General features: G+C 47.7%; 1 protein-coding gene across 1 annotated transcript in view; it reads right to left on the bottom strand.

Annotated features, from left to right (window-relative positions):
- The window catches only part of LOC147899385 (uncharacterized), a 503340-nt gene that overhangs the window by 55678 nt on the left and 421835 nt on the right, over window positions 1–25827 (bottom strand). The window contains exons 30-31 of the mRNA XM_087377716.1: window positions 21309–21519; window positions 20940–21122 (exon numbers count right to left, since the gene is read on the bottom strand). Coding sequence (XP_087233842.1) covers window positions 20940–21122; window positions 21309–21519 — 394 coding nt within the window. The remainder of the gene's footprint in view (window positions 1–20939; window positions 21123–21308; window positions 21520–25827) is intronic.

Genomic DNA, 25827 nt, shown 5'->3' on the forward strand with positions numbered 1-25827 from the left:
GGAATGAAACCATACTGTCTGGGATGTAATCCAGCATCCAAAACCGTTTTAAGTCTATGGACTAGCATCTTGGAAATAAGCTTGTAGATGACAGGCATAAGGGTAATTGGTGGTCTCCAATCTGTCAAATATTCACATAAAGGCTTCTTTGGTATCAGCTTAACAAGACCATGCTTCCAAGAAGTAGGGAGAGATTGATGTTCCCAAGCCACATTGATAATTTGTAGAAGGGTATCCTTAAGCTCATCCCAAAAGGTATGAAAAAACTCAGCAGTGAGTCCATCCCAACCAGGTGCACGAGATTTACCCAGCTTATGAAGTGCATCGGTAAGATCATCCTGCAGAAAAGGAGCATCCAAGGATAAGGCCTGCTGCGGCGAGACAATAGGGCGAACCATATCCAAAAAAACACTTGCGAGCCTGCATGATATTCTGGGAAGGACAGGTGGGGATCCGAAGAGCTGCTGGAAATGGTGAACACAAATATCCTGCAACTGAGAGGAGGTCTGGGTCCACACACCATTGGGGGTTTTAAGACGATGGATAGACTGATTTTTCCTGGAAGCATGCAAATTCTTGTAAAATAGTTTAGAAGAACAGCCCTTGTCAAATAAGGGTTTGATCCTGGCTCTAGTTTGCCACTTATGTAATTGCCTGCGGTCATTGAGAGCAAGTATATGTTTGGCATGGCATAGATCCTGTTCCTGAGAATAAGATAACACATTATCCTGACTAAAATCAGCAAGAGAGTTGATACATTGCTTTGCCCAGGCCACCTGGCATCTAAGAACAGCCATATAACCTCGACCATAATCCTCTATCACCCCTTGAAGGCGAGTCACTAGTCTCACACACACACACACACTTTTTTTTGGTAAAATCCAGTGTATTTATATAGTCATAAATTTACAAGATGGGAAGTCTCCCACACACTGACATTAGACTCCAAAAGAGAGCCCAATGGAAAAACTCAAAAACAGATAGAGAACACTTCAAGGCTAGTAGCATCCAAGTCCCTTGCAGCAAAACTGTCATATAAGGATTGCTTGAGGGACATTCTGAAGAAAATATATGCTTGAGGAAACTGTTGACCCATCCTAGAATGCAGTCTCTGTGTCCAAATGGTCCATAGTACCCAAAAGCGAGTCCAATGAAAGAAAAGGAGGAATGGAGACATCTGAGATGAGAGGCATCCAAACATCCAGAAAAGTTTCCCAAATCTGATAGAGGGAAACCGAAGCCGCAATAAACCGAAATCCCACAGATCAGAAGCATAAAAAGAAAAGCTCAATGCAAGATGCATGCATATCACCCTCATGGCAGGCATCATATAAAGATTGCCGCAATGAGGCTCTAAAAGATTCATATGACTTTTGAAACTGGCGGCCCAAGTATGCCAAATTGTGCTCTTCCCAGATTGTCCAAAGAGCCCAATATCTCACCCATGAGAGAAAGAGTGAGTATTGAGATAAAGGCCTCCTAAATCTACCAAATAGCCAAAAATGTTTCCCTAATATGTGACTCGGGAAACGGAGGCAAAGATGATCTGAAATTTTCCCAAGGAGGTTCCGAGTAGACGGGCAATGCCAAAGCAAATGAGGGACAGTCTCTGAAGGAGCGTGACAGCGTAAACAGGTGGGTGGTGCAATGTGACGTTTGGCAAGTGTAATTCCCACTGACAATGTGCCGGTCATGCATCTCCAAAGAAAAAGTCTTTGTTTCAAAGGCATTTTACACCTCCATAATAGTCGGAGATTCTTCCGCCACCATGAAAGGGGCTGCCTGATATGCCATAGAGTATTAGCATATTGATGAATCCAAGGGGTAGGTTGAAGAAGCACACACACACACACACACACACACACTTTTTTTTAATGTATTCACTTCCCCTTCCCCTCCTCTACCTCTCAACCTGCCCCCTTCCCTCTCAGCCCGCTCCCCCTTCCCTACCTCTCAGCCCTCTCCCCCTCCTCCGCCCCCTCCTCTCCCCCGCTCCCTACCCCCCACCTTAGCTTGCTCCTCCCCCCGCTCCCTACCCTCTGCCTCAGTCCTCCCTCTACCCCGCTCCCTACCCCCCGCCTCTAACCCCTCTCCTCTACCCCCTCTCCTCTACCCTCCTCTCCTCTACCCTGCTCCCCACCCCCCGCCTCAGCCCTCTCCTCTCCCCCGCTCCCTACCCTCTGCCTCAGCCCTCTCTTCTACCCCCCTCTCCTCTCCCCCGCTCCCTATCCCCCTGCCTCAGCCCTCTCGTCTACGCCTCTCCTCTACCCATCCCCTTCTTTTGCTTCCTGTCTCCCCCCTCTTTCATTCTCCCGCAGCGCTTTTTGGAACGGACGGAGCCTCAAAAGTGTTTGAATCGGCCTTCTCACCTCAATTGGCGATGGATATTCCGTCAGCCAATCCTATTCCACCTCCACCGGCTGCGAAAACTATTACATTTTTTGAAGACGAGTTGCAACGGCTCAAGAAGGACGTAGAGATTGAATGCTCTACCACGTTGATCACATGTTTCTTTGGGTCTCACCCTTCCAGATCCCAAGCCAGAGATAAGATGCTTGCGGCTCTTCCCCCAGACCTCACTCCACGACTTTTAGATGTTCATCTTCTGGGACGAGGTTTTTTCCAGGTTGTCTTTTGACACTCTAGAGGCTACGAGCACCTTGGTCAAAACTGAGATTTTACACCTGGGACACAGGAAGATTTTCTTTGACGCCTTCAATATTGGTTTCGACCCAGTGGAGGCAGACAAGGAAAATTTTTCGCTCTTCATCAGATTTCCTGGGCTTCCCCAAGTTTACCATCGACTTCTTCCTGTTATTGGGTTGCATTTCGGCGTGGTTGTTGAGATCCCCCCCTCCCTAGGTTGCCATTGACTACAGCAGAGGCAACCAGGGCTGATGGGGTACCTAGAGTTAGGGTCCTCCGTAAGGATCTTAACCTCACGATGGACCATGTTATGCTTCAGCGCCCGAATGGTTCTTTTTTTCGCCCCAGAGTAGAGATTGCAGGCAGGCAAGACCAGTGCAGGATATGCAGGACCATTGGACACTTCGCAAGGGATTGACTCAGGAAGAAGAAAAGGCCCAAGAAGCCTTCTGGTACAGCAACCGCCCCACGGCCTCGATAGGGGGGTGGTAGTCGGCCTCGATAGGGGGGTGGTACAGGTCCAGCACCTGCTTCTCGGCCTCGACAGGGTGGTCCTCCTCAGGGTAGTGGTACAACTCCTACTCGCCAAAGTGCTCCACATCGACAGAGCGCTCCTTTGGTACCGTCGCCTATTGCCTCCGGTGCCTCACGACCTTGAGGGGCATCTGCCGCACCTCGTCGGGTTCTAATTTGTGTGCAGATTCCACCTTCAGTTTACGAGGATGCATTAATTGACTCTGCTTCAGTTCGGGCTATCCCTCCAATCTCACCTCACACAGTCCGAGACGCTATAGCTTCGACCTCCTCCTTGGTTGCAACTTCTCCCCTGGACCCAGCAAGTCCCCCTTTATCGGGTTCGGTGCCAGACCCTCTCCCCGTTCTACAGGCAAGAGAGGTCTCCGCGGCCATTCAGACACAGGGTCATCTTGAGCAGTCCTCACTTCCTCCCTTGGATAGGGCAAAAGGGGGTGGTTTATATTATTGATCCTCTTCCCTTAGAAGGGATCCTTCGCACTCTAGTGTCTGGCCTGATTCACAGGAACTCATTTTCAGATCTACCAGATGCTTCAGATTTCCCAGAGGAGGAGTTTGTGCCCTCTACTTTTGGTGAGCCAGTGATTGGGTTTTCTGTTGACAGGGCTTCTTTGTCAAGTGGCAAGGTTTTTTCCCTTGTTGATTTTCCGCCACTTGGTTCCATTCCTCGCTCCTCGAGTAGGAGGTCTTTCCCTATTGAGGGGTTTGTTTCCACCACTAGGTTGGGTAAGGTATTCCATTCTACATCCTCCCGTTGATGAGGATTGTTAACTAGAACATACAGGGCCTAGGCGGCATCCCACATTGCCGCCACAGACAGCTGATCCTCAGCTTCATCCAGGTGTTACTGGGGTTTCCATTGATGTCTTATTTATTCAAGACCACAAACCGGATTCTAGGGATTGTGCCAAGTCAAGCAAGTTGCTTTCTGGCCATACGTTTTGGTCGCCTGCCATGGGAACTAGGGGAAGTACTTCTATTTCAATTTCACAATCGGTTCTCCACTTAGTTGTTGGACACGGAGTCATTATCCCCTCTAAGGCTTAGTGGATTATTCTCTTGATTGGAGGGCGTAAGATTGGTTTCCTCAAGCTATATGCCTCCAACATTAGAGGGGAACGTGTCATTATGTGAAAGGATTTGCTCTCCTGGGCTCCCATTGCATATTCATTAGTGATTGGAGGTGACTTCAACATGGTTGAGTTATCTTCAGACAAAAAAGGAGGTAGAGAAGGAGAACTTCACTCTTTGGAGAGAGCAGCTTGGGATGCCTTCCTTTTTCACTATTGTGGCAAAGATACTTGGTTGGACGATGCCTTTCTTATTCAGCCACAGTCCCTCATGTTCTCTTGGTTGAACAGGAGGCAGCAGATGCCTATTCATGCACGCATTGACAGATTCTACGTAGATGATTGGGCACTAGACAGAGGTGGATCAATATGCATTGTTGATGGGGATTCCACTTCAAACCACTTTCCTGTTGTGCTGGCTATCTCAGAGCCTCACTTGAGAGGCCAATATGTCAGCATTAGGATTCCAGATGCCTTGTATACAAAGGAGGACCTTACTGAGGCAGCCTTGCAGATATGGGTTTCTCATGTCCAGGGTGGGCAGCCATCTCCATCACATGTAGCTGCTGCCTTTTTTGGTATTAGCGACCTTTACCACTCGGTTGCTAGTACCAAGAGACGAGATATTCTCAGACGTCAGATTGGTATTCGCCAGCAGTTGGCAGCTTTGCAGAGGGAAGAGCAGAAACGGCCTTCAGATGGTTGGATTCAAAAGCGCCTTGCTACAATAAGGGCTCATCAGCAGACATTGCTTGATTAGAGAGTAGAGTATGCCTTGCATGCACGGGAGTCCTTGTGGATATAGATGGGTGGCAGAGTCAATAAATACTTTTTCTCTACTCTTGGCCCTAGACATAGTAGAGAGAGTGTGTCCCAGCTTATTGACTCACACGGGGTTTTACAGACAGATCCAGATGACGTCATGCGCATAGCGTCAGATTTCTATGCCGCCCTTCTTACTGCTGTAGATCCTGATACATAGGATAGAGAGGATGCCAGGTTATTTGGTAGAGCATCCCTAAGTTGGTGAAACTGGATATGCATGTTTTTCTTGATGCACCTTTCACAAACACAGAGTTCAAGACTGCACTTTCAGCCCTTCACAAGGGCAAGTGCCCAGGTTCGGATGGCCTCAGCCCTTCTTTCTTCATTGCATTTTGGGATATGATTGGAGACTACATTACATCAGCCCTGTAGAGCATTTGGGACTCTGGCGAGATGCCCGGGTCGCTCACAAAGGGTCTCATCCACCTTATCCAGAAAGTGGGTTGCAGAAATTTTGTGTCCCAGTGGAGGCCTATCACACTTTTGGGGGCATGTTACAAGATTTTGGCCAAGGCAATCAGCCTTTGATTGCAGCCCCTTCTCCCAGATCTTATTCATGACACTCAGACAGGATTTGTGCATGGCAGAAGCATTTTTTATAACATCTCCTTTTGGGAAGCATGCAGAGCGGCCAGAATTTAGCCATTCTACTCTTGGATTTTGAGAAAGCTTATGACAGAGTAGATTGGGGTTTTTTGGAGGGCACCCTTCTACATTTTGGCTTTACAAATGCTTGGATCAGAGGTGTTTCCTCTTTGTACAGATCAGCCCACAGCCAGGTGCTTATTGGTGGGGTAAGGGGTGAGAGATTTCAGATTTCTAGATCAGTCTGACAGGGATGCCCCCTTGCTCCTTTTCTTTTTTTGTTCGTGGCTGAAGCTATGAGTATCTATATTAGATCTCAATCTAAGATCTTTGGGCTGATACTTCCCATCATACGAGAAGAGGAGTTACTTGACAGTGAGTTGGCAGATGACACGGCAGCTCACTTCTTTCAGGACAGCATTGGATTTATTTTGCTTGATGGCAGGGGCACAGATAAATTGGCATAAATCCAATGCCTTTTTGATCAGTGACGAGGACACTCCATATTGGGGGCTTAACATAGGTTCACTTGGGTTCAGAGGGGTGTGCCAACCAGATATTTGGTCTGCCAGGTCGGCTTGGATATTTCTTCCACGCAACAGTTTGCTCCCGTGTTGGAGAGCATTAGGAGGAAGCTCCTTTTTTGGGGCTCAGCCAAGCTGGACCTTGCCTCTAGAGTTGTGGTGGTCAACCAGGTCCTCTTGGCCATGGCCTGGTTTGTTTGTTCTTGCTGGTGCCATTCTAGGGATTGCATCATTCAAGTCAGAAGACCGATCATAAATTTTCTTTGGAGTGGGCTTGATGGCACAGCAGATGCATTAGCCACGGTGGCTTGGGAGACCCTCATCCTTCCTACACAGGAAGGGGGTCTCAATATTATTGATCCAGATTTACAGTGCAGAGCTTTACTCTGCAAGATGGTGGTGTGGGGACTTATGCCAGGGCAGGAGCCATGGAAGGAATATTTTATTGGCAGCATACAGACCTGCACACCTTCTTCAGGAGGATGAGCAGTATTAGATGGATCTTCACCGCAGCACACCTCAAGTCTCCTTCGTCCCCTCTCATGGTTGCCATCCTGCAAGCATGGGCCAGCTTTAGGAGCACTCTTCAAAGGATTCCCCCTTCCTCTCGTGAAGAGATTGATAGGCAACCAGTCATGTGGTATGACAGTATTTTGGATGATCTTGGCAGACAACTTGGTGCTTCACACTACAAGTAGTGGTCCAGATGGGAGAGGGGACTTGCCTCATCTCTGGGGTCATGGAAAGCTTTCCAGAGGCTTCCAGAGGAGACTAAATCTCAGTTGACAGGACATCTCAGAGGGAGTGTAGGGAGGATCTTGCAGATTGAGGCAGCCCTTCTAGTGGATTGGGTAGACACAGATGATATGCCTCTCACTTGCTCCACTTGGGCAGGTGGTTTTACGAGAGGGGGTATTCCTCTTCAGGTTTTGGCCTTTCGAGATGCACATGGAGATGCCTTGGTTTTTTATGTGCATGATGGTGGCAGATTGTTCAGGTCCACAGAGGACATCTTGCTTGAGTCTGCCTTTCAGCCTATCAGGGCTGTAGGTCTTTTGGAGCAGGGATCAGATTTAGAGTGGTTCCTTGACCCAAACCCCTGGCTTCTCTCCATTGTGCTTTGACTCTACGAGGGAGTTCCCATTAGGTATTTGCAGTGGGACCCTGGAGAGTGGGAGTGGATTGACGCAGGGCATCGAGAGAAGAGCATCCCCTTCTTTCGCTACACGGTCACTAATGCTAGGAGATTCCAGCTCAGTAGTAGAGGTTGGAGACCTTTCAGAGTTCCTCATTGGGAGGCATTTGATATCACTGCAGATTTGTAGAGGTGCTTCTGGAGGAGCCTCTGGAAATCCCACAGGAATAGAAAGATCACTCTCTTCTTTTGGCTTTCCATCCATGGTGGTATTGCAGTGAACCTTTGGAGATCCAGATTCGGAGCCGACCCTACTTGCGCTCGTTGCCTCTCTGCTTTGGAGACAATTCAGCATTGCTTATGGGATTGCAGATAGGCGAGGATGATTTGGATGTGGGTAGCTAGAATTTTCAGTCACTTTGTGCACTCCCCTATCTTTATGACATGGGGCTCAGTGGCTTGGCTTTCTCTTACTGGGCCTCAGGTCTTTTATGAGAGACATGACTCTTCTTGGGCCATTTCAATTCGACGTCATCAAGTTGAGTCCTGTTCTTTGGATGTGGTACCACACCTTCCTTTTACAACAGTACATGCCTCTGTGGATACCTCTTGGGAGATACTGGCGAGCATAGCAGCTTGGCATATCTGGAGAGCCAGATGCACAGAGGCAATGGAGGGAACTTAGGTTCATCCCTCGCACACATTGGTTAGTATCTGGATAGACACCATACATACTTTGATGGCTGTATGGACGAGCATGCAGGGAGACTCCTGTGCAGCCTCAGCTAGGAGGGCTTCTTTCTTCAGGGAATGGAAGGATTCTCCTTTCCTCTCTGAGACTCTTATAGGGATGAGGTGGCACTTTCAGCCTCATCCTTGGTTGTTTTCCATCTCATTTTGAGGGGCTTTATTTATCCTCATGGTTACATGTTGTATTTCGCTTTGAGCTTGCTCTCGTGGGTTTGTTCTCTTACTTAATAGAAGTCTCTTTCTTGAAAAAAAAGAAAATGTAGAGTGGTCTACATCAAGCTCGAGGTAATGCACTAATCAGAAAGATCACTGTAGTGGAGTGTGTCGGAGTAGTATCAAAGAACTCACATCTAGCTCGGGAAGTTTTCACCAATGTTGGAGTAGGCACGTGAAGGAGTCACCGCAATGTAACGTCAAGAGCTCACATCAAGGTTGGAGAAGGCGACATGGGCGTTAGCATTAGGGATGGAGGTGGCAAGCTAGTTGATGATCGGAGCCTTTTGCTTCCTGCGTAGTCGTTTGCCGTCCAGTTCTGTAGTGATGGAAGCTTGCTGGAGTTTGGTCGTCAGGCAACAGGAGCTGCGTGGGTAGCAGCTACAGCTAGAGCTAAAGCTGCGTGGGCAGTAGGAGGTGCGTGGACAGCAGCAGTAGCAGTTAGGAGCCAATGTGGGCTATTGTTGGCTAGCGGAGGGGAGTTGAGCAGATAAGCACGATGACGGGTAGAATGATGGGCAAAGGAGCAGTAGGATGGCAGGTAGAAGAGCAGCAGGATGGTGGGTAGAATGAAGAAAAAATGGCAGCTCAGTTGGCTGAGCAATGGCGGGTGCTGCAGCTCCACACGGACCTTCCTTGCTGAGGCTTGGGTGGAAGAGGGAGTGCTCAATGAAGGAGAGGAGAAGAGAGATAAGGTGGAGAGGAACTCATGAGGAGAGGGAGTGGAGGAGCTAACCTCTCCATAGGTCTAAGATGGGCTTCAAGACTCCCTCATTCCTTGAAGAAAGCTAGCTCTGATACCACATGAAGAGACTGAAGAGACATAGTAGCTAGCTAGGAACGGAATGGAAATATGGAAAGCATAATGAAAGGTAAAATGGAAACGAAAGAAAGTACAAGTGCAAGGCAATAACCAAAATACTCACAATGTATTGATAGCTTGATGTTGACTAATATGATAGACTCAAGACAAGTACAACACTATATAGTGTGACACTAGACTCTAGAAAGTCACAATGTCTATGGGATATCTCCCAATATGACACGTGGCACGTCTAGGAATCACTAGACTATAAAACACTACCTAGACCACCTAGAACACTTATTTTAGACTCAATTTGGCTTCATATTCCAACAAATCTATCCTCCGGAAAGTCATGCACGGAGAGCCTCAACCAAAGAGGAGCATGATTAGAATACGTGAAGGCATGATCAACCCAAAGTTGACAAGTAAAGGCATCACAATGCTGCGGATCAACTTGATACCATCTATCCAGGCGTGCCTGATAGGAAGATTGAGCATTGTGTTGAAAGGTATAGCCCGGGAGTGTGGGTTGTAATTCCTTCCAGAGATCCACCAAACGCAGCTGAACCAAAAAGTCAGACCATGCATGTTGTTCAGAAGTTAACATATGAGTGTGGCCCGAAGTATTATTTCCCGGTTGCGGAGCATTATTGAAATCACCACAGATGAATGCGTAGTGTCTCCATGGATAAGTATGCATGGCATCCCAAATCAAAGCTCAACCATTGGAAGATTGAGGGGCATAAACCGATGCAAATTCAAATATTTCTCCTTGAAACAGGCATTGCATAATAATCCATCTACCATGGCGATCATTGAGAGCCACAACGGGATGAAGATCATGCCTCACCAAAAAAGCCACTCCAAAGAAAGAGTGCTCTCCAGCATAGAAAATGTCATAACCAGCAAAATGTCATGTGTGACCAGCATACATGTGCTGATTATGTTCTTGCAAAGCCACTATGCCTGGCTGCAATTGTCTGATGTACATCCACACAAGTTTCCACTTTCTAGGATCACACAAACCCTGTACATTGAGTGTAACATAGTTGATGTGGTCAAACATATTTACAGCTATGGGACAGTTATATACAGCAATAAACAAACTGACTATGTCTGCATCTCCATCTCAATATCTAGACCTCTGCCCTGAGAAGAGGAATCAGCCTGAGGCAACATCCTCTTCTGGGAAGAGGGTACGATTGGCAGTGACTGCAGCCCAAGTCAAACCAATGCCAGAGTTTTCAGCTGGTGTCTTTGCCTGTGAAGATGCGCCATTCCAAGTCCTAGATGGCAGAGGTCTCCTAGGAGAGAGAACTTTGTGAGGAGTTTTCCATCCTTCATCCAAATTTTTACCCTTCATTTGAGACGGAGAGGCCGAGGGCATAGGAAGAGGAGCAGTAGCATTCGAGACAGCCGGGCTTTACCTTTGTCTTGAACAACAAAAAACTGTTTTACCCCTTTGTTTTTGACTACCAAAGGGGCATTTGCATTCCTATTCTGAGGCGGAACCATTTCAGCTTGTACTAGCGTTCTAGGAGCTCGGGAAGGGCATTGTGAAGCCATGTGCCCAAATTGCTTGCATTCAAAGCAAGCACCTCCAAACAGTCCCCTTTTGAGCTTGTAAAAAGCACTGCCCATGGAAACATTATTGACAGTAACTGAATAAGAAGCTGGCGTGGGATTATCTGTGTCCCACAAAATGCAAAAGCAATTTGAATTGCCATTTGGTCTTGGTGGACAGACCACCTTACCAAGAGAGGCTGCAATTTTTGGCAATAAAGAAGCCATGCACTGAGGAAAATCCACAACTTCTACCCATACAGGACAGCGATGCTGAATCAATGCCTGATAATCCCTGGTAGGAGACCAGGGCAGCAATACATGGACCATCTGCTGGCCATAGAAGAGCGGGGAGTGCTCCAGCAAAATCTGTCTGTGCTCTTCATCAACCATTATCACTTCAAAAAACCCCCTCGCTGCATAATGCACTTTCTTGACATAGCAACCACCTAGGGTTCTAGTCAACCAATTGTCAACATCTGTAGCAGTAGGCATCCGTCCCAGAAAGAAAATAATGATGGCATGTTTGGCATAATCCTTCACTGGGTCGAAGATATCATCTACCTCAATCATGATACCTGAGGTACCTAAGGTAGGAACCGGATCATTTCAATTTTTCCTTGTATCCTAAAAACCCTTGTGCATTACTTCATAAACCAGTTGAGCCTCTGGCATGTAGGGGGTCATCCTGACCCATTGCCTGCTTTTGTTTTTTGCTCTGAAACGATTTTTTTTTGTGAAAGGTCTTCTCATAAGGACAATCTGCCATTGTAGCAGAGGGAGAGAAGGAAACAGAAAGCAAGACAAGAGAAGAAAGGAGGATAACTGGAAAGGAAAAACTATACAAAGAAAAGAAAGGACAATGTACAGTACGGAAAGAAAATAGTACGGACAGCCGTACATATGTAATGATCATAGAGCCCAAAAGTGACTAGCAAAAAAGCCAACATAGTCTGGTCGGGAAGCATATCGACCAAATAAATAAAAATGTCTACCAAAAGTAATCTTAGGAAAGTCCTCAACCTTAAAAGAAAGTCTCGAGCAATAAGGACAGGTCTTAAAGAGATGTAGCATAGTCTCCCTCAGATGTGAACAAGTAGAGCAGACTGAGGAAGAAAAACAACATGATAGCCTTTGCTGCCCATCAGACCCTGATCTCTTGGGCAGTGCCCAAAGATTCTACAAATCCGACACTGGGTCCTGCTTGCCCACAACCTCAATTTTCTACCAAAAAATAGGGCCATTTGGATGTTGGAGCATAATATGGTCTTGTCGGATAAGGGTTAAACATGATGACCTTAACCTTGGGAACCCCATTCGACTTGATAGCCTTTGCTATTTTAGAAGAGGGTAAACCAAGGAGAGGGGGAATCCCTATGACCAACCAAAAAGGAAGCTCCGATCGTGGCAAGGAGTTGGTGATAGACCTGAGGCAAACTGGGAACTTTGATAAAGGGTGAAGTGACACATTTGTCCTCCTCCACTGGGTTGAAAGCCTAGTGACAAAGGTAAGAAAAAAATATTCTAGGAAGCAAGTGCCAAGGGGCTAGCCTTGAGCACTGTACTCGCGACTCTAGGAGAATAAAAAACAACCTAAAAGACACCTAGCAACACCTCCCCCCAATAAACAAACATGTGAAAGGGATGAAGGTAGAAAGCTCCAGTTCCTAGCTCAAGTCCTGGAGGGATGGGACCCATGATTGCGTGCAAAGAGGGTGGTGGAGCTCTCGAACTCCACATCCCTCTAAAGCTGCACCAGCTAGTTTTTAGAGACTATGCATGCTCTCACAGCAGGTGGATGGTTGGCTGAATGGATCCCTTTGTCACTTGAGATAGAAGACTAGGATAAAGGAAGAGAGGGGGTGGGGAAGAGGGGGAACGAGAGGGGGAAAGGAGGGGTGGGGGGCAGGTAGCAAGAGAGGGGGGAAAGGGGAGGGTGGGTAGCAAGAGAGAAGGGAAAGGGGAGGGGAAGCAGGTAGGGAGGGAGGCAGAATAGGAGGGGAGAGAGGTTGAGGGGCAATCGCAGGAAAGGGAGAGAGGCTGAGGGGAGTGGTGGGGGGGAGGGGCAGTAGGAGAGGCTGAGGGGTAGGGGTTAGGGGCCAGCAAAGGAAGCTGAGGGGAGGGGGCAGGGTGGGTGTAGCAGCGGGGAGAGTCAGAGGGAAATGGGGAGGGGAGAGAGGTAGAGGGAAGGGGTGGGCAGGAGAAATCAGGGGGGAGGTGGAAAGGGAGGGTTGGAAGGGGAGAACACAGTAGAGGGAAGGGGTAGGCAGGAGAAATCAGGGGGGAGGTGGAAAGGGAGGGGTGGAAGGGGAGAAGACAGTAGAGGGGAGGCGCAAGGGGAGGATACAATAGAGAGGAGGTGGAAGGGGGTGAAAAAGCAGAGGGGAGGTTGAGGGTAGGGGCGGGAGGAGACATGATCAGGAAAGGAGGGGGAAGGGGGAGAGGCAGGTGGCAGCAGAGAGGGGACAGTAGTAGGGAGGATGGGTGACGGTGAGGGAGCTGCAACTTTTTTTTTTTTGCGAGAAAGACTTCTATTAAGTATTAAAGAAAACCATTAGAGCAAGCTTCATACGGGAATACTGGATACACCATGCAATGCATGAAAAGCTCAAGAGCCAAAAAGAAAGGATTGGGGCTGATAGTGCCATCTCAATCCAGTAGCAACCTCCACCTATGATGGGTGTATCTGGGTGTCATCCAAGGCCTCTGTGCATCTGGCTCTCCAAATGTGCCAAGAGGAAATGCTAGCCAAAATCTCCCAAGAGGTGTCCACTGAAGCATGTGAAGCTCTGAAAGGATTATGTGGTACATCCTGAAGAGAGCAGGGCTCTATCTCCTGTCGGCGGATCGAGAGTGCCCAAGAAGAAGGCTCACCCTCATAAAACACCTGGGGCCCAGTAAGGGATAACCATGCGACTGAGCCCCAAGTCATGAAGAAAGGGAAAGTATGAAAAATGCCGAGTATCCGAGCAACTCATTTCCAAACAATTCTCGCTTGATTGCAGTCCCAAAGGCAATGTCACACTGACTCCTCTGTAGAATGACAACGAGGGCAAGTGGGATCAGCCCCAAATCGTGATCTCCACAGGTACACTGCAATCCCTCCATGAATAGAAAGCCAAAAGAAAAGAGTGATCTTTCTATTTCTAAGGGATTTCCAAAGCCTCCTCCAGAAATTCCTACGCAAATCTGCAGTGATGAAGAAGCTATCCCAATGGGGGGCTCTGGAGGGAATCCAACCTCTATTGCTCAGCTGAAATCTCCTGGCATTACCAACCATGAAACGAAAGAAGGGAATCCCCCTCTCTCGGTGTCCATGATCTATCCACTCCCACTCTCCTGGGTCCCACTGCAAGCACCTGATAGGTGCACCTCCATATAACCACAACCTCCAGGATCCCAGGGCCAAGAGCAGAGGGTCGGGGTCTAAGTACCACTGCAAGCCTGCTCCATGGTCCACAAAACCAGCAATCCTGACAGGCTGAAAGGCAACCTCTAGAAGAATATCATCCGTGGATCTAGAGAGTATACCTCCATCCCCAATGTCAAAGACCAAAGCATCTTCCCTCGAACCTCGAAGAGCGATCACCTGTAGAGGAACTGCTGTCCTCGAAAAAGCTCCCATCCAAGTGGTGGAAGTAATAGGCACCTCAAATGTCCATTCCACCGGGATGGCTGCATCTATCTGTTGAATCCTGCGTGCTACCCCTCTGAGGTGACTCATGGACTGTAGTCTCTGATCCTCAGGTAGCCTGATAAAAGCCTTCCAAGTGCCTACTGTGTAGGCAGGGTCTCTCTCCCATCCAGACCACTGCATATAACGGGAAGTGCCCAGAGGTCTGCCATGCTCATCAAGTATACTATCGTTTCAAATGATCGGCTGCCTATCAATCTCTTCAAGGATAGAGGGCAGAACCCTTCGAAGAGTGTTCCTGAAGCTCCCCCAAGCTTTCAGAATGGCAGTCATGAGAGGAGAGGCAGGAGACCTGAGAGAGGCGGAAGAAAATATCCAGCGAGGGCTGTCCACCCAATCATCTCCTAAGGTAGGTGTGCAAGCCTGAATGCGTCCAAAAAAGAAATCCTTCCAAGGTTCCTGCCTAGGCATGAGTCCCCTCACCACCACCTTACAAAGCAATGCCCTGCACTGCAAGTCTGGGTCAATGATATTAAGTTCCCCTTCCCATGTAGGGAGAATAATGGTCTCCCAGGCCACCCTCGCTACAACATCTGCCGTGCCATCAAGTCCACTCCATAGAAAATTCCTGACTAGTCTAAGGAGCTGAGTGATGCAATCCCTATACCGGCACCAGCAAGAACACACAAACCAGGCAGTGGCCAAAAGAACCTCGTCGAGTTTGGCTGAGCTCCAAAAAAGGAGCTTTTTCCTTATACTTTCTAATACTGGGGCAAACTGCTGTGCTGGAGAGATGCCCAATCCTACCTGGCATACCAAATACCTGACAGGAACACCCCTTTGAATCCAAGAAAAGCCAATGTCAACTCCGCAACCTAAAGTGTCCTCATCACTGATCCAAAAGCCAAAGGAATTATGGCAATTGATGTATGCCCCTGCAGCTGAGCAAAAAATATCCAAGGATGTCCAGAAAGAATCAAGTGACTGCGAAGAGGCCTCAATAAAAATAGCAGTGTCATCAGCCAACTCATAGTCAAGAAGCTCCTACTCCTATCTCAAGGGCAATCTCAACCCATAAAGCTCAGCCTGAGATCTAAGGAAGATACTCATAGCTTCTGCCACAAAGAGAAAGAGGAAGGGGGCTAAAGGGCATCCCTGACAAACTGATCTGGAAATTTGAAACCTGTCACCCCTTACCCCTCCAATCAAAACCTGGTTGTGGGCTGATCTGTAAAGGGAGGCCAACCCTCTTATCCATGCATCTGAAAATCCAAACCATAGAAGAGTGCCCTCAAGAAAACCCCAGTCTACTCTGTCATAGGCTTTCTCAAAGTCCAGGAGTAGAACTGCCAACCTCTGCCCGCTCTCCATAGCCCACTCTGTGGCTTCTCAAAAGAAAAATATATTATCAAATATGCTCTTGCCATGCACAAAGCCTGTCTGAGTATCATGGATGAGGTCTGGAAGAAGGGGCTACAACCGGATGCTGATCGCCTTGGCCAGGATTTTGTACAGAGTACCTAAAAGAGTGATGGGTCTCCAATGGGATACAAAATTCTTGTTGCCACCTTTCGGGATAAGGTGTATGAGTCCCTCGATCAATGAGTCAGGCATCTCACCCAAGTCCCAAATGCCCTCCAGGGCTGAAGTAATATGATCACCTATCATATCCCAAAAGGCTGTAAAAACAGGAGTAAGACCATCGGAACCAGGGCATTTGCCCTTATGAAGGGCGGAGAGAGCACTCTTCAATTTTGTGTTGGTAAAGCGTGCATCAAGTGAGCATATCATCTCTGGTGTGACCAACACAGGTAAACTCTGCCAAATCTCATCTCTAGCCACATCTCTGGCCTATGTGTCAGCATCTGCAGAAAGAAGGGAGGCATAGAAAGTTGTCGCTAAGTGCATGACGGTATCCGGATGAGATTGCAAAACGTCGTCAAAGTCAATAAGCTGCATGACACTCTCTCTACTATGTCTGGGACCAAGTGTAGAGAAAAAGTGTTTATTGACTCTCCCTCCCATCTGTATCCAAAAGGACTCCTGTGCATGGAAGGCATACTCTGCTCTCTGATCAAGCAATGTCTGCAAGTGAGCCCTTGCCATAGCAAGGCGCTCTTGTACCCAAGCATCATATGGTCGTTTTTGCTCCTCCCTCTGCAAGGCTGCCAACTGCCGGCGGATACGAATCTCCCGCATGAGTACCTCACCTCGCCGAGCACTAGCAATGGAGTGATAAAAGTCGCTGATACTGACAAGTGCTATGGCCACATGTGAAGGACCGGCCACCCCCCCCTGCATGTGAGAAACCCAGATCTCCAAGACTACCTCTGTGAGGGTCTCATCCGTGTATAAGGCATCGGGGATCTTGATACTGTGAGACCGTCCTCTCAGATGGGGCTCTGAGATGGACAAAACTATCGGAAAATGGTCGGAAGTGGAAACACCAGGTGCAATGCAAACTGTCCCCCCTCTATCAAGAGCCCAGTCATCCACATCGAATCTGTCATTTCGGGCATGGATAGGCATCTGCACCCTATGGTTTGACCATGAAAACAAAAGTGACTGAGACTGAACATGAAATGCATCATCTGACCAAACATCTCTGCCATTGAACCTGAACAAGAAGGCATCCCAAGCCGCTCTCTCGAGGGAATGAATACCACCTTTTCTGCCTCCTTGTTTATCAGAAGGTGCCTCAACCATTTTGAAGTCACCTCCAATAATCCACGAATCTGCAATGTCAGCCCACGAGAGCAACTCTTTCCAAAACAGAACGCAGTCCCCTCTGTTGTTCGGAGCATAGAGGTTGAGGAAACCAACCTTACATCCGTCAATCAGAAGTAAAACCCATTGGGCCTTGGAGGGGGTTATGGTACCGTGTCCAATGATCAGAGGGAGAATAGAATCTGAAACTGATATGCATGTACCTCCTCTGGTTCCCAAGGCAGGAAGCCAAAAAGTCCTGCCTGATCAGCTTACCTGACTTGGAGCAATCTCTGACATCCAGTTTATGTTCCTGAAGAAAAAGCATGTCTAGGGAACCACCTGAAACACCTGGATGGAGCTGATTCCTGATCAGCTGTTTGCGACGGCGATGAGGGATGCCGCCCAATCCCTGTATATTCCAACTGGCTATCCTCATCGGCGGGAGGAAGCGGGTTGGAATACCTTACCCGATCTGGTGGCGGAAAAAGAACCCTCCATCGGAGCTGACCTCCTACCATACACACGAGGTCCAAGGGGAGGAAAGTCCACAGGTGAGAGAGAGAAATATCTCTCAAAAGGGATGCCGATAACTGACTCTCCGAAAGTGGAAGGTACAAAATCATCATTTGGGAGGTCAGAGAAGTCCTTCAGAGTGGAAAAGGAGTTCCGCTGAGCCAGTTCTAGGGAGGGGGTGCGAAGGATTCCTACCGAAGCAGGGATGGAATGTAAGACCCCCTTCCCTCTATCCACAGAAGGAGACACCTGTACTGAGTCCTGATCAAGAAGTGCTACGGATGTGGTGCCAACAATCTGGGCTGCTGAGGAAGGTACAGCCTGATCCTGGGGTGGAGTTGAACAAGGTTCCTGAACACTAGTCTTCTGAGGCTCCAAGGGGGTAAACTCGGAAGCGGTGGATGTGTGATCTAAAGTAGAGGGCCTAACCGCGACTGGAACCCACCGTGGACCAGAGGTGGTGCAGGGTGCAAGAGGGACTCGAGTAGCCCTAGGAAGGGGGGGGAGCCTGTGTCTGAGGTGGTGCCTGTGGAGCGGTAGGTCCTGTACCTGCTCTTTGTCGTAAGCTAGTACGAGCTGGTTGCTTTCTAGGCCTCTTTTTCTTCTTTGGGCAATCTCTCGCGAATTTCCCGAGGATCTGCAAATCCTGCACTAGTCCTGCCGACTTGCAACCTCAAATCTTTGGCGGAGGAAGGACCCATCGGGTCACTGTAGCATGATGTGGTCATCTGAAATATTAGGGTCCTGGACAATGACCCTAACCCTGGGTACCCCATCCATCCTGACCGCCTCAGCAGCCAAAGAGGGCTCGCCAGGAAGAGGGGGGATCTCTGCTACCACACCAAACCTCTCTCCAATAATTGAAAGAAGCCGGTGATAAACTGAGGGGAGACCAGGAAACCTGATGAAAACAAAAACTCCCTGCTTGTCCTCTTCAACTGGGTCAAGCCCCAGTTGAAAGGGAAACAAAAAAATCCTCTTGTAGCCTAGAAATAGAAACCTGCCCTGTAGCAGGTCTCTCGTGACGTCCGGGGAATCTAGACACACCTGAAAGAAACCTCATCCCAACAAACGAACATCCTTAAGGTGGGAGGTTAGAGCTCCTGGGGAAGTGCCGCAAGCATCCAATCTCTAGCTTGTGACCTGGAGGGGTGGGAGCCATGAATACATGTGAAGAGAGTCGTGGAACACTCATGCTCCAATCCTTTTGCAACTGTTGTAGCTCATCTTTTGAGAAAGTGATAGTTCTCGCGGCCGGTGTGGGCGGTAACGGATTGACTGAGTGGGAGCCCATTCGTCAATCGAGGTGGAAAAGGCCGATTCAAACGCAAGGAAGAACTCTGTCTGCTTTCTTGAATCCCAGGAGACCCCTAACGGAGAATAGGGTACTCCAGATGAGGGGAGAGGGTGAAGGGAAGGAGGGAGAGAGAGGATGAGTAGAGGAGGAATTAGCAAGGGGATGGGGGGGGCAGCAAGGAGGAGGGAGAGGAGAGGAGGGGGGGATAGAGGAGAGGAGTGGAGGAGAGAGGGGGAGGGGAGGGCGGAGGGCGGGGGGAGCAGCAGGTAGGAGGCAGCGCGCGGGGGAGGAGGCAGCGCGCAAGGGGAGGCTGCAGCAGCGCAGGGGGGGCTGCAGCAGCGAGGGAGGGGAGGCGGGGGGGGAGGTGAGGGGTAGGGGGGAGGAGAAGCAAGGAGGGGAGGGAGGAGGCGGGGGGAGCAGCAGGTAGGAGGGAGGGGAGGGAAGAGGCTGCGCACGGGGGGGAGGAGGCAGCGCGCAGGGGGGGGCTGCAGCAGCACGGGGGGCCTGCAGCAGCGAGGGAGGGGAGTCGGGGGAGGAGGCAAGGGGAGCAGCAGGTAGGGAGGGAGGGGAGGCGGAGGGAGGGAGGGGAGGGAAGAGGCTGCACGCGGGGGTGGAGGAGGCAGCGCGCAGGGGGGGCTGCAGCAGCGAGGGAGGGGAGGGAGGAGAAGCAAGGAGGGGAGGGAGGGGGCAGCAAGGAGGGGAGCAAGAAGGAGGGCAGCAGGAGCATCGGGGAGCAGCAGCAGTGAAGCTTTTGTGGTCCACCCCAGAGCTGCAACTTCTGAATTCAAGAGCTATTTTAATCTCTAATTTTCTAGAATTTTTGTTGATCGGCCTTTTTTTTTTTTCCCCTTTTTTTCACAAAAGAGACTTCTATTAAGTAAGAAAGAAACTCGCTAGAGCAAGCTCTGAGTGAAAATACAACATCATGAAATCATGAGGATAAATAAAACCCCCTCAAAGCGAGGTGGAAAACAACCAAGGCTGAGGCTGAAAGTGCCACCTCAACCCTGTAAGAGTCTCAGAGAAAAAAGGAGAGTCCTTCCATTCCCTGAAGAAAGAAGCCCTCCTAGCTGAGGTTGCACGGGAGTCTCCCTGTATCCTCATCCATATGGCCATCAAAGTATGTACGGTATCTGTCCAGATACTAGCCAAAGTAGAGATGAACTTGAGTACCCTCCATAGCCTCTGTACATCTGGCCCTCCAGATATGCCAGGATGCTATGCTCGCTAAAATCTCCCAAGAAGTATCCATCGAGACATGTACATTTGTAAAAGGAAGGTGTGGTACCACATCCAACGAGCAGGACTCAATCTGATGACGTCGAACCAAAATAGCCCGAGAGGAGTCAAGTCTCTCATAGAATACCTGAGGCCCTGTAAGAGAAAGCCAAGCCACTGAGTCCCATGTCATAAAGAATGGGGAGTGGACAAAGTGACTGACAATCCTGGCTAACCCCATCCAAATCATCCTCGCCTGTCTGCAGTCCCATAAACAATGCTGAATAGTCTCCGAAGCAGAGAGGCAACGAGGGCAAGTAGGGTCGGCTCCGAACCTGGATCTCCAAAGGTTAATTGCAATCCGACCATGGATAGAAAGTCGGCCATTTTCTTTGGTTATTGGGGTGAAGCATTTTGGCTCACATTTTATTTTTGGTTTTGGGGTGAAGTATTTTGGCTCACATTGTCTGATTGGGTGGAATCGAAACCACATTTTAGGATGGATGTCCCCTTGTATATAGGTACTTCTGCTCCCCCTCCTAATGTACCATTGACATTTTTCATCATGGTTGTATTCATTTGCAGACAATTCTCTGTCCTAATTGTGCCATCTTATCTGTTTTAAGGAATTCACTCCCTGTTATCCTCCTACCTTGAACTGTATCTCCTCTAAACAGAATTTAAGTATGATTTCCCAACCTGCCCTTTGTTTTAAATTCTCCAATTTTTTGTAGGGATGTTGGACTTGTTGGAATTCCCCAAAATACAATCACCAAGAACAGCATGCTCCTTCATCTGTAGAAAATCTATATTTCAATAACATTTACTGGAAGTTGTAAAAGAGGGCAGCTTAAAAGTGGCGAACTATATCAGACTTTATATTAATTGTTTGACAAAGATTCACATAGAAATCCTTGCCTGTCTCAACAACAATGGCTCAAGTGATGGATCAAGCTCCTCTCCCACATTTTCTAAGAGGACAGGAAGCCCAAATTGGATAGCATTCTCCAAAGTCCGCATATATTCACCACCTCCAGAGAGCTTGATAATTTGTAAATTTCTTTCACGCTCCATGTTTCTGATCCACTTGTTTGCCTGACCCTGTGATTTAAGCATGCAAATTTTGCTGTAATTCGCTTTACATAAAAGCCTAAACATGCTGTATCTTTCCAAAAATTTAAGAGGAAAACTTATTTTTCATAGGTCTTCGTGACCGTATGCTAATGCCAATTAAGGAAAAACAACAATACATTTAAAAATTATTTTAATAATAGTAGAAGAAAGTACCTGAGGGTCTATCATCAAGGGCCATCTACGAGAGTTTGCTACAATTATTCCATTATCAGTGGAGAACGAATCATTGGGGAGCCCTGAAATTATCCAATCTCGAATTTGGACTGGATTTCCCAGGACTGCCTTAAAAGAGAAGGTTGGAGAGCGTGGCAAGTCTTCTGATCGACACATTGCCATCCATGTCTCCACAATTTCTTGCCGATAACTACATCAACATTCATTTACATTAATAACTTTGCATGGCCCTAAGGAAAAAATATATGAAACCCGGAATCATAACGAAGTACAACTTCTCTCATGCCAAGAGAATTCTTTCTTGGTGGGTTAGAATTGGTTTCTTTTGTTTCCTGTTTCCAGCCAAGGGAATTGGTGAAAACACCCATTTCCCTTCTCACGATATATCCCTTTACCTCTTTATATATTATGTGTACACTGCTCCAAGTACATTTCATGAATGTTCACATAAAATACAGGTATGTATATGCATGCAGACAACTACCGAAATTTTTTGTAGATTCAAATAGGTTAATATAGAGCCTAAATGAGATATATGATAACTCAGGATTTATGAATGTGGGTAAGGAGGATGCCTTCAATTGAAAACCTGATCTCACTTCTTACAGACTGTTATGGTCTCAACTCTCAGTCTATAGAAGTTTTAATGGGAAAATCATTTAGCCGAAAAACCCTTTTGAGCTTCCATGAAATATTGGAACTGTCATGTACTTGAATAGGCCAATGTAGGGATGATTTTTTCCTCTCTGTTTTTGAGGCAAATCCCACAAAATGCTACCCAATAATATCACACCCAAATAAATAGATATGTCTAGTTGTTAAGTGTTAGAAAATGGAGTCAAGATGAGTCAATTTGGTGTGTTCTAGTGTGAGTTCTAGTCTAGTGTGTCCTACGGATGCCATGTGTCACATTGGGAGCTATCCCTTATGCATCGGTGTTCATATGTGTGTACTTGTCTAGTGTCAAATCAATCAAGTATCAAGCTACAAGCTCTTTGGTCTACATGTGAGTACTTTCATTTTTTCATTGCTAAGTAATTTCATTTCCATTTCATTGTCTTTCTTTGAGTATCATTATCTCTCTCCCTAGCCCACCCTCTCTCTCTCTCCCTCTCCACCATGTGCCTTCATGTGGTATCAAAGCCTCCCTTCCTACCTTCCCCTTCTTCTTGCTCTACCTAGAGGATGATAGAAGCCCACAAATGGAAGCTACCCTCTCCTCCAAGGTAGAGTTCACCCTTAGCCTCACCATTGTTTGGAGCTGTTGGAGGAGGTCATCAACATCGACCATTAGCCTGGAAAGCCTCGCCATCAGCTACCCCTTCAGCCCCCCTGTGGGGAGCTGCTGCCACCGAGCTGCTGATGCGCCATTCGTAGACTCTCAGCCAGGCCCTCGTAGCCTCTCCGAGAGCCCCTCGTTGCCCCCCCGCACCAGCTTTCAGCTGCTCAGTTACCTCCGCCACCCATCAGCCACTCCAGCCTGATCTCCGCCAGTGCTCAGCTACCCCTGCCAGCAACTAGCCAGCTCTTGAAGCTGGCTCCATTGTGTGCGCCTCCAACGAATATGTACTAGGACCCCAAGGCCCCCCCACAACCTGCAAACATGGCCCCAAGGTCCCCCGCGATCTACAAACAGGACCCCAAGGCACCTGGGCTGCTTGCGAATTGCGCTAGGGCTCTATGCCCCCCGGGAGCTCCTTGTGCAATCGAATCTGGGGCTCCTAGCCCCTGTGAGCTCATCGTGAGCTGCAGTAAGCTGCGCCAGGGATTTCACCCCCCCTCCCATGAGTTGCTGCTGTTTTCTTGGCAGCTCAAGGGTTTCTATGGGCAGCCCTTATGTGGTGGACAAACCCACAGAGCCCAACCATGAAGGACCTGCAAATAAGAGCAGAAAAATCAGTAGAATCTGCTTTCCGAAATTACTAGAGAAGAGGACATTAGGCTCTCCTTAATTATATCTTTCTGGAATATGAAATAAATAGTGAATAGTGAACAGCAAACGCTCTATTGGATCATGACGACACGGAGCTATGTAAAAGCTCTCGAAAGTGCAATGATAGTCTACATGGCAGGTTCACCACCCAAGAATACTTCTGAGGTCGTGACTCACCTCAGTAAAATTTGTATGGCCTCCTTTGTCTGCACAACCGGAAAGCACCAGACCATGAGGGGCTATGTACCGAGCACTTCGCACATGGAGAGGAGATCTTGGCCCCGGTTCTAGCACAGTTGTTCAACCATGCAGTATTTCACGAGTTCCCACCTACTTGGAGCACTACCACCATTGTACCGATACATAAGGCAGGGGACCCTATGGATACTAGGAACTACCTCACTCTCATGATTGGCCACACTTTGGCTAAGATTTATGGATTGATATTGGAGAGGGTGATCAGTAGTTAGACAGAGGATCATGGATAGCGGGCTCTAAGAGCCATCATCGAGGAGGAGAAGTCGAGACGTTAGAAGGTCTACACTTGCTTTGTGGACTTTCGGAAGGCTTTTGACATAGTCCCTCGTGATGGAATTGTTTGGATACTAAATCGAGATCCACTCAGCTATGAATAGCACACACACATAAAATATAAGATCACCTCACATATGATATGAAACCCAGAACTCAAATAGTAATGCATGAAGAGAGATGCGACCAGTTTATTCACACACAATATTTTGTTTGTTGGCAATACAAAGATAGGACATGAATCTCTATTGACTCTATAGCAAACCGGCTGCAAGAGAAGACATCTACGATGACTAGATCTCTCTGTCGACTCTCATCAAAGCTCTCTAGACAAAAAGACATAAATCTTCATCTCCATGCGCATATAAAGCTTCATTGCTGCCTTGATCACCGCCACGATCAATCTTGAGAAACCACCATGCACCGAATACTCTAGACTTACCAACACATCGTGTTTCCGCCACGCACCCTCACATGCACAAGTTAGCCAGTCACCTAAGCCCTACTTGCATGAACCAATGAGAAACTGTCAACCAACAACGAGATACGAACCACCAAAAGCCACGTACTCTTTTGTATTCTCCTATGAGGGCGTACTCAACATACCCTCCTTCGACCCAAATAGGGATAGATCAAAAGAAACCTAGATCTTTATCGACACCTAAAACATGATCATTCAAGATCATCTAACACAACTGCATCAGAGTAGTTCTTCAACGTGTCAACCAAACTCCTCAAAAAGCCCAATCCTGGTCCTTTTTAAAATCCTTTGCTGACACTAGATCTGCCTCCTCCTTTCGATTTGCTTTTGCCATATGACTAGTCTCCTTCTTCTTGGAAGCCTCATCCTTCTGCTTTTTCAGACAAAAGCGTTCAATATGGCCGGGTTTACCACAGTAGTGGTAGGCTCATCCTTCCCTCCTTCCCTTGTACTTATCTTTCGTCAAGTAAGCATGATCTCCAACTGGTTGTTGGGCGGCTTCTCACTTTTCTTCGCTTAGCAACAATGATATGCAATCTAAAAAACTTGCTCCATCATCTAGCCTTAGAATACGTACCGTATTTTCATATTTTGGTGGAAGACCTTTAAGTAGGATAGCCTTCTGATCGTCATCCTCGACTTTGGATCCCAATTCATTGAGTTGCCTGATCAAATTCTGCAATCGATTAAAAAACACTCCCAATTCCTCAACCTCGCTCATTTTTATGTCATAGAGCTCCTGCTTGAGCAAGGCCTTTGAATGTCGCATTTTCACTCCAAAGAGTGTTTCCAGAGGTACCCAGTTATCAGATGCACTCTTCAAAATATCAAGGTGATGAAAGTACTTGACTCTCAGTGCTCGTCCCATCATCCCGAGTGCTCTTTCATTCTTCTGATCCCAGACCAAGAGCCTTCTCTGCATCCACTCCATAAGACTTGGGTTTCTTTTTCGGTTCCTGAAACCACTCCCTAGAGATTCTTATGCATAAGCCTTAGTCGAGTCGCCATCTGCCAGCTAACAAAATTCCAACCATTAAACTTCAATATCGATCCTTCCTTCTCTATCTTGTAGGTCTCCATTTTTGTCCGTTGCTGTGAGGTCTTCTAAGCTTCTTTGGCACCACGATCAATGCTTGCTCTGATACCACTGATGGAATTGTTTGGATACTAAATCAAGATCCACTCAGCTATGAATAGCACCCACATAAAATATAAGATCACCTCACATATGATATGAAACCCAGAACTCGAACAGTAACGCATGAAGAGAGATGCGACCAGTTTGTTCACACACAATATTTCTGTATGTATTTCGATCAACTCGACTTGGACACAGTTTGAATTGGACACATGACTTTGCCACACCTCTACTGAGTTTATTGGCAATACAAAGATAGGACATGACTCTCTATTGACTTTATAGCAAACCGGCTGCAAGAGAAGACATCTACGATGACTAGATCTCTCTGTTGACTCTCATCAGAGCTCTCTGGACAAAAGGACATAAATCTTCATCTCCATGCGCATATATAGCTTCATTGCCGCCTTGATCA

The sequence above is a fragment of the Dipteris shenzhenensis genome, chromosome 8 (genome assembly GCF_047967505.1).
Source record: "Dipteris shenzhenensis isolate YYH24624 ecotype China chromosome 8, Dip_SZ_1.0, whole genome shotgun sequence".
Taxonomy (NCBI): domain Eukaryota; kingdom Viridiplantae; phylum Streptophyta; class Polypodiopsida; order Gleicheniales; family Dipteridaceae; genus Dipteris; species Dipteris shenzhenensis.